The 13,702-nt window shown below is 32.4% G+C and overlaps 1 protein-coding gene across 1 annotated transcript in view; it reads left to right on the forward strand.

Moving 5' to 3' along the window:
• LOC118741676 overlaps positions 1–12,556 on the forward strand; it is a 52,869-nt gene extending 40,313 nt beyond the window's left edge. The window contains exons 3-4 of the mRNA XM_036473650.1: positions 8,543–8,933; positions 11,899–12,556. Coding sequence (XP_036329543.1) covers positions 8,543–8,933; positions 11,899–12,070 — 563 coding nt within the window. The 3' untranslated portion in view covers positions 12,071–12,556. The remainder of the gene's footprint in view (positions 1–8,542; positions 8,934–11,898) is intronic.
• Positions 12,557–13,702: the final 1,146 nt, after the last annotated feature.

Genomic DNA, 13,702 nt, shown 5'->3' on the forward strand with positions numbered 1-13,702 from the left:
ATGAAATTTTTAAAAGGTGGCAACTCTTTTCAAGAAAGTAAAACCTTATTGCATATCTGCAGTCCAAGAGTTTTAATTTTACACCTTATTTTGGAAAATCAGACGAACGGTGCTGTTATGACGGCATTGCTTATTATATAGTTTATATTCAATTGTTCTACAGGTGGCAACTCCTTTCGAAAAAATAAAACCAGTCTACAGGCTAAGCGCTTTAATTTGACACCCTTGCAGTTTTTAAGACAAAATCAATAAAAGGGGGTATACATTAAAAAATAACCACTTTAGTTTTTTGAGACAGTCTAATGTACATACAGTGACGAACAAGAGTATTGGTACGGTGAATTTTTCGCACTATATCCAAAGTTTTTATTCTAATTTATTTTCGATAATTTTTTATAAAAATATAGTTCATACTACACAAAAAAACATAAAAATTAAACCTCTAAACTTTGTGAAAAACTCAGCAAAATTCAATAAATTTGCATAATAATTCGAATTTTATATTCAGATTTTCTAAAAAAAAATTCTTGGTATGCAGTTTTATAGCGCATTTAATTTTAGTGGAACAAAGTGCAAATTTTAAATTGCTAGAAAGTCGCGTTGGCATTTTTTTTTTTAAGCAGGTTCTTCCATACAAAGTATGTTCGACAATTGTTCTTTGTATGGAGAAAATGAGAAACGCGTTCCACTGACAAGACATCCAAGGTGTGGAAACCAAAACCTACACTTGAAACGTCTGTCCAGCCGCAGGACCGTCAACTATATAAACAGGTTTTATATTTTAAATTTTATATATGAAAATTTTAGTAAATATATATTTTTTTTTTACGAATCAATTACTTTTTATCTGTTCTCTTATAACTTTCTATATACCAATTTTTTTTTTAGTATACTACATTAAAGAATTTTTATCGACACAATTTCATCATTATCCTCTGCCCTAAACGCATCTAAATAACATTTTCTCATAGGTGTCAGGCCATTTCACCGATTGAAGAGATACAAAACTTTTACACAACGGACGGTTAAAGCTGTTTAAAGTCGTCTGAAATGGGGTTTCAATGAGTACAACAAACATAAAGTGATTCAAGAGTATCTATTTTTTTTTTCAATTTTCAAAAAATGTATCTATGTAGTTGATAAGGTTGCTTTTTTCGGTTTTTTCTCCTTAAAAAATTGGCCTCTTTAATTGTGCTAAGAAAAATTATTTTATTAAGGACGCATTTATCATGTCAAACAATGACGCTAAAACAATTTTTTTACATTCTCGCCTCCCATCTCCACTCAAAATGTAAAGATTAATTTTTAATATTTTTTAAAGCTGCTATTGGGCAAATCACATCCACATAAACATTCACCAGTTATACATATTGTAACTTTTATACTTGGCTGTGCCGAAAATAAAGCAACATTGACTTAAGGCATGATAAATAAGCCTACCACCTACGTACATATTTACATATGTGTGCACGTATGTATGTATACACTTGTGTAAACATACCCTGCAGTTGTTGACAGAATGGGCTCAAATATCAAATAGTTTTTTGTTAGTCAATTCGCGACTATGAATCTACAGGCTTGTATGAAAAGAATGCAGATTTGTAGCATAGTTATAACACCCGCAGCACAAAGGTATTGATTTATTTAATTTTTGGCAGGTAAAATGTGAACAAAATTGAAATATAATAAGATAATTGTCATAAGCAAAGATTTTCGGTTACAAGAATAGATAAGTGGGAGTCAGTTTTAAAAAACTGTGAATTGGGTCATACGAAATATGGGTTGCTTCACAACCGTAAACGAAATGAAAATATTCTGTACGCTATTGATGTCACTCATACGCCCAGGCATACCGTATTGCATAGTTAGCTGCGGAACACTTACCGAGTATCACTTAAGGCCGTGTATCAATGCTAGTTGCATTGAAGACTACATACATATGTATGTGAACTTATTTTTAATGTAAACGAACAATATTTTCATATGACAGCAGCAGCGGGACCAGGATAGCCATTTAGAAGCAAGATTTAGCAATTCTAATTTTGTTCTAGTTAGCATCGAATTTTTTTTCTAGCTTTTGTGGATTTTTTCATAGACCCAGAGTAATACTTATTTCGTGGTAGAGTTTTAAAAAATCATCCAAATTTTCGTAAAAAGTCTTTTCATAATAATTATGAGTGAGAAAAAAAGATGTTAACTCTTAAAGGACGAGGTTTGTTCAGAACCATTTCGGTATTAGTTCGGGACAAGTTCGGACCTAGTTTAGGATTACTTCAAGACTAGTTCCGAACCAGTTTGAGACTAGTTTGGCACCACTTTGCGTCTAGTTGGGGATTAATTTCGGACCGGTGTGGACTAACTCTGGCTTTTGAAACGGAAACTGACAAATTGTTTGAAATTGAATTGTCCGCGAATTGGTCGCGAATTAGGCCTGAACTAAGCCACAACCAGTCATGATTCGTTCCCAAAAAAGTCCCATGCTATCCCCGAAATGGGCCCGAACTCTCCCTAAAGCAGTCCAGAACTAGTCCCAAATTGGCGCCGAACTAAGCCTGAAATTGTCCCGAACTAGTCGCAAAGTAGTCCCATAGTGATCCGTAACTTGTCCCGAACTAATCCCGGAATGGTCTTTTGAAACTTAAAAAAATATGTTCGTCACTCATAATTATTATGAAAAGACTTCTATAACATAAGTCTCAAAATAAAAGTCTTTGAAGACTTAAAAATATTTATCTCACTGATAAATATTATAAAAAGACTTTCATAATATATGTAAGTCTCAGCAACTATAGCGAACACCGGATAGAGGGTATACTATTTCACCCTTAAAAATTGTATACTAAATTGTAGATGGTAAAAATTAGAAAACAACTTTTCGAATTTCCTAAATTTTTTCGATTATTTTTTTTCTAATTATCAAATAAGCTAAAATGGATCATTTCATACTCAAGTGATACATTAATCATAACTACGGAAGCTTTTTGAGAAAAACTGAATTTCCAAACAAAAGTTTTCAATAATAATAAATAACTGAAATTCATTTGCGAAATAAAATGTTTTAATAAATTAAAATATGGTCAGCTCCAGAAAAATGGTTTTTAGGGTTGCCACATTTTAATGAAAAAAATATGTACACACAAGCAATATTTTTTTCAAAATTTTATTTCTGATGCAGAAATACATCTAGATTCTCTACGAACATTTCTGCAACAAAAAGAAAATTTTTCAAAAAATTTTACTTTCGTTCTTTTTGGTTGTTAGGACTTTTTCGAAAAAACTTCCTTTACTTCATTTTGGCTGTTAGGACTCAATATAGCTTTAAAATGTATCTGCCCTCAAAAAAGAAATAAAAAATTTAGAACAAGCTTTGTGTTTAAATTTTAAAAGCTAGTTGAGAAAATGACCCTAACTGTTTTTCCGATCTCTTACGAACGGTATTCGCATATTAAATTTTGTAAATAACATTTTCTATCAAATCTCGGGTCATCAAGGGTTTCATTGGCTCTTAACTACAATTATTTTCGGCCCTTATAGAGCACTCTCCTCATATGTAGATATTGAAACAAAAACTCCGATTAATAATATTTTACCAACAATTAAGTAACTTTTTGTAAATATTAAAACTTTAAATTACATACATTTATTGCACGTTGCGAAAACTCAAATTAAATCAAAATTTGCTTGATGACATTGCACCACAGTTCCATTCAGTGAGCAGCAAAAGTTATCGCACGGCACGAGGTGTGTACAAAAATACAAAAATGTGGACAAAGCCTGTCGCAGGTAAAACAAAAATTATTTTAAATAATAAATTATAATCAACTTGCAAATTGCGACCGCGCTTCCAAAGCAAAAAATTGTTTGAGAAAAAGCTGAAATTCCGTGAAAATTCCATAGATAAAATGACCCAAAAATGCGCCAACAACAGTCGCTTTCAGACTATCCCGCCGTAGTATATGCTGCTGCAGCTGACATAAAGCAAGTAAAGCGAAAAGTGAGATTGCAGCGAAGATCGCAGTAGGTATTTGCCAGCGCATCGCTGGTGTGTGTTACATCATGTTGCATATTTATGTAGCATACTTACAGGCGTTTCAGCAAATTGTTTACGTTGCATTCAATATTTGCGTTAGTAGGTTTTATTTTTTGCATATGTACGCAGAATTTTGTTGATTATTTGTCGGTTACATGAGTTTCGTTTGTTTTTAGTACAGCTATTTACGTACGCCAATGCAGTGAGTGATGGAATTTATAGGGTACTAGCGGGCCCGACGGACGTTGCCCTGTCGAAAATTACTTACTAATTGGGCCGTGCAAAAACTGAAATAACATTAATCACTCGTTTTATTTGAAAAGTAGACATTCACAGTTTAAAACTTGCCACTCGCTTTTCGGCACATACTAGCCGCCCTCATCACACGGGAAAGAACTCAGAAAACATTTTCTTTGAATCTAAAACAAAATTAAATTTTTCGAATTATAATTTTATGGAATATTTAGGTTCACAGTTTAATTTTCTTAATTACCTTTCATTAGATGCCAATATTGCGGTTATATTTTAATTAAGTTACATATTCAACTGATTTTTAATTTTCAGATAGTTGGCAACGCTATCTAGAAAATTCATCGGACTCGGTTTTCGATTTTTTGCTAAAAATCTTCCACGGAGAAATACAAGAAAATTACTTTTTACCGACTGAAATTCGGTAAGCCGTTGTATGTTTATAAAGCAATAATCATTTGTCGGAACCGACAAAATCGAACGACTATAACATATCGAGCCCTAACCGCCAAAATGTTCCAGTTTTTTTTGTTTTTGACAGAAATCGATTACTTACCGCCATACGTACCAGCTGTCAGAGCTTTCAAAGTCCTACGAGGTACCGTTACGAAGTTATATCGAAAGCACTTTAAGCTTAAGTGCTTAATTGTATGTACTCTGTTAAATCTTTTTTTTTGCGCACGCAGTGTCGGATAAGCCTTTTTCTCCGTAAAAAATGTTTCATTGCAAAGAGGGAATTGTTACATTTTTGTGTGAAAGTTTTGAAGTGCCTCTATTTTTCTTCCAAACATGGACTATGTATTTGCGCAAATAAAGGTAAATACATATATGTATTTGTGTAGATTAAGATTTTTAATCAAAAGGATAAAAATAGAATATTAAAACTACTTGTTTGTTGTAGAGCTTAACTAAAGGCACACTCGCTCCATACAGTGACACCGATTCTTCTGAAAAGTTAGTAGAAGAGGAAAATTCTGTTTCCGTTTCTTAAAATATTGCACTCCTGCAAGGCAAAGAAGGCTTATCCTCTGCCCTTTGAAGCTTTGTCGGTGGAGATGGTTGTCCTGAAAAGTAGAAGTTTGCTTAAAACGACAATTTTATGAAACACGTAAGGCCGACAAGGATAAGTAGAGAAAATATAAACTTTTTCAGCGTTGAGTATAACATCAAACATATTTTGCATTACGGAAGAACAACATTCTTTTGTATTGTTTATGGTATCAATGACGCATGTATTTGTGTTGAAGAGTTGTTTTCTTAATAACAAGAATTAAAAAAATGAGTTAAAGGCATCAAATGGTTTTTTAATGCAAAAAAAAACAAGTTTTTTTATATATGGGTCATTCTATACAATATTTGCACCTCAATATTTTTTTTTTTGCGGTGGAATATCTTTTTTTACATTCTTTATCGAAAAGAAGAAGACACCAATTTTTGTTTTATTTCGCCGTGATATTCGAAAATCTCGGAGAAAAATCCCGAAATTTTTAACTTACGGCGAAGTATCTTTTTTCAGTTGTTTGTAGTTAAAAAACTATTTGTCGGAGAAAGCCAGTTAAGGTATCAAAATGTGCGCAATTACCTCGGCTTTCTATGAGAGTGTTAGATAGATTAAAAAAAAAAAAAAAAAAAAAAAATGTTTGCATGAAAAAATTGCATTTTTTAAATTTTTTTTTATTATCTATACCATGTTCGATTTTGAGTTTTGTCAAACTATATGGAGTACGCTGTAAAAATTTGAGAATGGAAACACCAAAACAATAGAAGTTACACGTTTTTTCATACCTGCGTACCTAGGTACATAAACTTAATGTATAATCTTTATGAAGCTGCTCTCTCTTAAATCCATATCGCCCTTTTTAAGTCTCATTTAAATAAATCTATTTTTAGCTTAAATCAACAGTTACAAAAATAATTGTAAAGCGAAAATCAAAGCGTTTTAATTTCCGTTTCAATGCTTGAAGATTCCATTCACCATTTTCCGTCTGCGCCTCTGGCCGTACACAACACTATGCACATATGTATACAAAGCATCAGCGTGCGCTCAGTAAGCTTTGCAAAGTTGTGATTTTCATAAATCCTTGAATGGGTACTCGAACACATTAAGCCTTTTGCACATTTCGAGGTCATTTCTTTGTCACTGATTGATCACTAAATGACAGCACAATAGCCACAATAGACAGGCTGTAGTAGAGAAGGAGCGAGCTGGCACTTATTTCTGGATTACATATTTGTTTCTTATCAGTATACGAGTATTATAAACGGTATCTGCACTGAGTATGCATTTTGTAATATGGAATTTAAAAATTTTAGTAGACTTTTAAGACCGCATATTAGAATATCCGAATATCCATGCGGATTATCCATTGACACGGATAAAATCCGGATAGTACGCATATCCGGTTAATATTCTTTTCTGCCATTATTCGGATATCCGGATTTTTTTTTTACGAAATCATATTTTTTTCCCCCAATACCAAGGTTGTAGAACCTTTTAATCTGTTTGTACGAACCTTTGAAATTCACAAAATAGAATTTTGAAAATTTGAAAATTTAAAAATTTATGCAAAAATTTTGTGCGTGGAAATAGAATTTTGAGAATTTGAAAATTTAAAAATGTATGCAAAAATTTCGTGCGTGGAAATAGAAAACTTGTTACTTCACATGTATGAGCGCCTGGTATTAGGAAATGAAAATATTTTTTTGTTTAGAGGGCTGCATGAATTCATTCAAACTTCTAGCCAAACAGAGTACAGTAGATTTTAATATTTTACTTCGCATATAAAAGTATGAATAAGTATATATGTATTTTGTTTTAAATCTTCTACCTTCAAATGGAAGAATGTGAATGAATGAATGAAAAACATTCATATCATTCAAACTCATTTCGATTAAAGTTGTTTTTCACAAACAAGTTTGTTCGTATTGTAATAGGAGCGCAACAATACATACATACATACTTATGTATGTTTGTACATACCCTGCAAACCAAAGTTCCCGAAATCTTAACGAAATCTTTAGGAGTATCTGATTTCTGTAACGATTTTTTTCCGAATCTTCAAAGAAAATTATATGAAGTGGTTGACACGAACTCGTAAAGAAATTTCTGTACGAAAAATAAAGAAAATTCTGAAAGAAGTCTGCAAGAAATTCTTCACATAGCAGCATTATTTTCATTTCTTTACCGATTTTCTTCCGAAATTTCGTAAAAGAATGGAAGTGTGCGTAATTTATTTCATTTTAGAAAATTCGGCAAAAAATCGGATGGGATCTTTCCGAATTCTTTAAAAATTCTTTACGATTCAGAATACTCTAAAAAAATGGTTTGCAGGGTATGTACACAGAAAAAATGCTTTTGGATATTCATACAAAAAATTGTCATTTATTTCAAATCAATTTATTTTCACTTTGTTTGAATATTGTAATGTCGACACATATATCAGAACAGGTATTAACCGGAATTCAAAAAAATTGTAAGCCAAAATCATTCATTCATTTCGTACATGAATTATTCATAAGCCATTTTGAATGAATTCATGCAGCCCTCTAGTTTTGATCAAATAAAACTTGTAAATTAAAAAGATTGACTAGCCGCAGGAAAATAACACATTTCATTACTTTGCCCTAATGAAAACTCCAGTTATTCGAATATCCGAATATTATCTTAGCTTCTGGAAGATCCGGATTTTTCATTTAGTTCTCCGGATATTCGAATACTCGGTTTATCCGGCTAGTTGCAAAATCCGGATGATTTCCCCAGCCCTAATAAGTATGTGTGAAATGAGTGCCTAAAAGTATACAACATAATATGATATAGCAACTTGTGCTTTTGCTTATTAGCATTTCATTCGACTACCTGGGTTGCATAGGTCTCCACATACATAACAACACTTTTCAAACAACATATGAAATAATTTATTAAAAGCGCCTGTTAGCTTTTAGTGAAAAAGTTTCTCATTCCATAAAAACTACACTCAGTGAGTTTATTTTGACAAAGAAGGTCAATCTCGAACTCATTCTTTCTTTCTGGTTTCCCTCATTCACATCTCTCACGTTCGCGCTATCCTCGGCTCCCTATTTGCGTTAAGCTAATCAACAGTATTGAATGCAAATGTTGTCTATAGTAAATATTTAAAGTGTCCACAATAATGTGTACTTATGTATGTGTATTTATTTATTACACAACCCTAAGAATTACATTTTTTTATCAACTAATTTACTACAATTTCTCATCCTCCCTTCTATCTCTCTATCTTTCTTTAGAGCTCCTCCGCGCCTTAAACGCCGAAATGTCTGCCAATGGACATGAACTAGGCACGCTGCCTGAAGAACCCGATTACGCTGATACGGTATTTAACGAACTAGAAGTGGCAAATAAATACGAAATGTTACGTAAATTAGAGAAAGACTTGCGCAACGAACAGGAAATTGTTACCAAATCAGCGTTGTTAATGAAAATGCTTGAGGATCCAAATTTACAAACGCTGCCGGTTATTTATGTGGAAGAGGATGAGGAGGAGACATCAGAAGAAGACGTTGCTACAAACAACAATAATTTGGCATATCAGTTGGGTGAAGTGGGTGGTCGAGGTGTGGCCAAACGTTCACGCTACTATCGGCGCTATCCATGGAAGAGGCACAACCGAAATCGAAGGTAGGAAGGGGGGGAAAGACGGAAAATGAGCAATGAGTAAGGGAATAATTTGAAGAATTCTTATTTGCTCATTAAAAAAATTTGATTTTAATTTGATTATTTGTATTTAAACACTTGATTAAGGTGTTATTCTTGAAGTGAAACTTCTTTAGCGGCGGTGGTGAATTGAAAAATCAAAATGGCGAATGCAATGGGTATGGTTGGGGACCAAAATACCACCCAATGCTTTAATATTGATACTGAATAAAAGAAACATGTTAAGCGTCGATTTAAGAATAAGATTGAGATTCAGATTATTTAATACAAGGACGAAGTTTAAGTTCAACATTTAGATGAAGAAAAGGTTAAAGACAGAATTAAAAATAAAAGTACGTAGAGATATATACAAAGATGAGGATTAATTGAAATAAGTCATGTATGTACAAAGGTGAAGGAGAATATGTAGACAAAGAATAAAGATAAGATAAGGATAAAGAAAAAAGGATAAGGGTAAACTTAAAGACAAAGAAACGGATAGAGATAGAGACAAAGATGGAAATATAGAGAGGGGTAGAGATAAAGATCAATAGGCATATCTATATATATAAAAATGAAATGTCTTGGGTATGACCGCGATGCCTGACCAAACGGCTGAACCGATTTAAATTCTGTAAAAAGCACTTTTTTCGTTCTTCTGTGTGGAAATTTTTCGATTTAAAATAAATCAAAACTTTTTATGTTTGTTGCCAAAAAATTAAGAAAGCTGAGACGTCACGATTTCACAATTTCATAGAATTTTCCGTATATTGAATGTCACTAAACTACCAAACGGCTGGACCGATTTCGTTCATATTTGGAACATATGTCAGCACCTTGAAGGGAAATATTTGGACTAAAAATTTAATCGCTAGGTGGCACTGGTGTCTGGATTTTTCTAAAAACTGCATTTATTTGCATATTTGGCTTATATTTGGAACATTTGTTAGCCAATTGAAAAGGAATATTTGGACTAAAAAATTACATGATAGGAGGCCCTGGGTTCGGCATATTCCTAATGTTCTTATACAGTGGGAGAATAATGGATATCTACACATATACATACGTCACAATAAAATGTCGAAATCCCTATTTTGAGGACACCAATATATCTCTTAAACCAACTACGCTGGGGAACTGAGACTTGGCACGGATGTATAAATTGTAAATACCCTACTTATGGCGAAAACTGGGGCTGAAAACTGAGCTATTGGAAAAGGGGGCGTGGCACCTCCCATACAAACTGAACATCTCCTATCGCTTATCTCTGGAACCGCTTATGCTAACGTCCTGAAATTTAACCTTCCACATTTGACCACATCCGTCCAAGTAGGGACAGGGTTGGTATATCAATGGCTTCATTTGAACGATATTCAAGAGATCACACGACTCATTTAGCCAATGTACGGGAAAACTTTTCATCCTGTGCGGCAGCGAGGATCCTTGGCCCTCTTATAACAGAAAACGCTCTTCTGTGCTCTTATGTTTCCTTATAAGGACTTATATTGGCACCGCATTTTGTAGTTGCAAGATCAAAGAAGATTATGCACGATTGGCAGAGATTTCACAGGTGGAAATAAGACCATCGGCAAAATTTATAACATCGAGAGGAATTAGTATTCCATATGGCATCAAAGCGCTACTATTTTTGGCATATGTAAGAGGAGGATTCCGCTATTTAGTTGTTTAAACTTTTTCACATTACATACCGTTTTTGCTTTTAAACGCTATTTTTGCATTGGCCCATGCAAAATTTGTTATTAGGCACCGCGAAGCAAGCGGGAATTGGCTAGTATAAATATAAAATTGAAGATAAAGACATGGTCACCTTATCTCACCACACTTCAACTCACCTCTACGTATTTCACATCACATCGCCTCAACGCATCTTAACTTACCTGAACTCGCCACTACTCACCTTAACTTATCTCACCTTTAATCACCTAATCCTACCTCGCTACAACTCGCCTAAACTTACTTCACTTCACCTCCACTTACCACAACTCAACTCACCTGATCTCAACTCACCCTAACTCACTCAACACAATGTTACAGGACAATCCTGTATCCTCACCACAGTCCTCCGAAACACAATAGTCTTTCGTAAGACAATGGTCAATTCTGGCAACAATCTGAATAACTCTTTACTGTATTTCAAAAAACTACTTGAAAGATCGCCTAACGAGGTGGTCTTAGCGTTATGCTATTGGCCTTTTAGCAATAAGTTTTTTTTCTATTAATTTTTAACTAAAAGAAAAATAAATAAAAATACATAAATAAAATTAAAATAAAACAAACAAAAAATAATAATATTTTTAAAAATTAAATATGATTTAAAAAATGTTTTTTTTTCTATTAAAATAAAATCAAAAATTAAATTTAAAAGAATGTAAATAAAAAAGAAGAATATTAAGAGTTAAAAGAAAAGAAAAAAGAGTTAATAAATATTTTTAATTTTAAAACAAAATTTACAAACTAAACAAAAAATAATCAAAGTAAAAAGGCTAAAAATAAGATAGAATCCTAGAAATAAAGTAAACTAAAAACATATGTATATCTTTATGTAAAAAAAATAATATCTAAAAGCTAACAGAAAGTGAAATAAACAGAAAAAATAAATTAAATTAAAAATAAATAAAAATAATAAGTTTCTAAAAATTATTTTAAATTAACAAAAATATTTCCTTTTTCAAAATATGAAATCCAAAAATTAAAAGAAAATGAAACGAAAAACAGAAACAAAAATTATTTAAAAAAGAAAAAAGTAAGAAAGGTTCCTTATAGATAAAAGAAATTTCTTAAATTTCATTTTAAATGAATAGCGTCTTAAAACTAAAGGAAAATTAAACTAAGAAAAAATAAATTAATTAAAAGAGAAAAAGTAAATAAAATGAGTTTCTAAAAATTAAATTAAATTAAAAATACATATTTTTCTTTTTTCAATCCTTAGCACCTACGAACCTGAATTGCGTTACGCTTGCACACCCTCCAAGGAGGATGTCTTCAAGTTGCTGATGAATCTACACGAAAATCGCAAAGGCAACCATAGTAAAACCGTGAATTTCTGTAATCGTAAACGTCCAGCCAAGGCAATATTCACCAACATACGTTTTCTGGGCTAAGCAGAAATTATCAAAATGACAGTTCACTACAAAAACAACTCGTATATGGAAAAAAAACAAATAAAACAGCTACGGCGATGAGGCGATTGAAGAAGCAGTGATTGCGACATAAGGGAAGATTGAAGCAATTCTTTACAAAAATCTAAATAGAATTAATAAATAATAATAATTTCAAAAACAAAAAATTTACATGTGTGTGTAAAGAAAAAATGCAACCCAGCAAATTGTAAAATATTTATTTAACACAAAAATTGAGAATCAAAAGATTTGTAAGCTCTTCTTGCAGCTATTTTGGAGTTTTTGCGTAAAATTTTAGCAGAAAATTTCAAAAAAGCTCAACTTAACGCTAAAAAAAAATAGTATTTTAAACAAGTATTCCACAGAAGGCAGCTATGTATATTAAAACAATGTAGTGCAATCGTATTTAGCATTAAATATTTTAGTCAAATAATAGATGTTTTGGCAATCAACTTTTGAAAAATAATATTTTCGGCAACAGTTAGTTAAAAATAAAGATTTATAAAATTAAAAAACTTTTTTCCGCAGAGATAGTATTTAATATTTAATAAAATTAAAACTAAATAAATAAAAACTTTTAAATCGCTACATCCATATTTGTAAATATTGTATGTCTTAGTTGTCTTTGAAAATCAACCAACTGAATTTGACTGAACGCCGTGTCAAATGAGAGAAAGTTAACTGTCACAGAATTAATTGTGTTGTATGTATTAATCAATTAATTAATAAACACACACAAACACAAACAAAGCGTACTGCTTACATCGCTTAAATCGTAAGACCCACTAATCACTGGTGTCATAGAAGTCATATCAATTAAATTTTTCCATTTCTTTAAGTCTTATATGTATGTACTATATACCATAAGAAATGGCGAATAATCTGATTGTTCAGTTCATATGTATATGTAACTACTTGTATGTACTTATTGCATATTTACTAAGTAAGCTATAAATTATTCACTTATACATACGTATATTAGAAATAAGCATACGCAAAAAAAAAAATATATATATATAAATAAAATACAGCTGAAGAAAATAAAAATAAAATCAAGTCATGTAATCTAATTTTAATTCAAACTTGTACATATTTAATAAATATTTACTGATACCTACTAGCCAGTGTGAATTTTGTAGGTACATTTGTACCTTTTTCGGTATTTTTTCAATTTCGTCTGCAATCAGGCATGAATTCAAAAATTTAAGAATTCATTTCAGCTAAGCTAAACCGCACATCAACTATGCATTAGGGAAAGCTGAGAAAGTTGCCGTACGGTCTCGATATAAATGCTGAATGTCGGAGGTCTTTAACTAGAGCGCTGGCAGGTATACGTGAGTGTGGTGTAAGCATACGTGTGTACGGCGCGCCAATCTGGTATGCAGCGCTAAAAAGGATGTTGCGCGCTCACAACTACTTCAAAGGAGGCAGCGCTGGTAATCGCAGGGCTATGGCCGATTGAAATAATGGCAAGGCAGATATTAGTAGACCTTGATGGACGCACTAAAGAAAAAGTGAGGTAAAACTGCTTGCAGCAGTGGCAGGATCCTTTGGACCCATTCGAGACGAGGGGGCGTTGGACATATAGACTTATTCCAAGCAAATTACATAACA

Source organism: Rhagoletis pomonella, unplaced genomic scaffold (assembly GCF_013731165.1).
Source record: "Rhagoletis pomonella isolate Grant_MI unplaced genomic scaffold, Rhpom_1.0 Rhpom_scaffold_00006, whole genome shotgun sequence".
Classification (NCBI taxonomy): Eukaryota; Metazoa; Arthropoda; class Insecta; order Diptera; family Tephritidae; genus Rhagoletis; species Rhagoletis pomonella.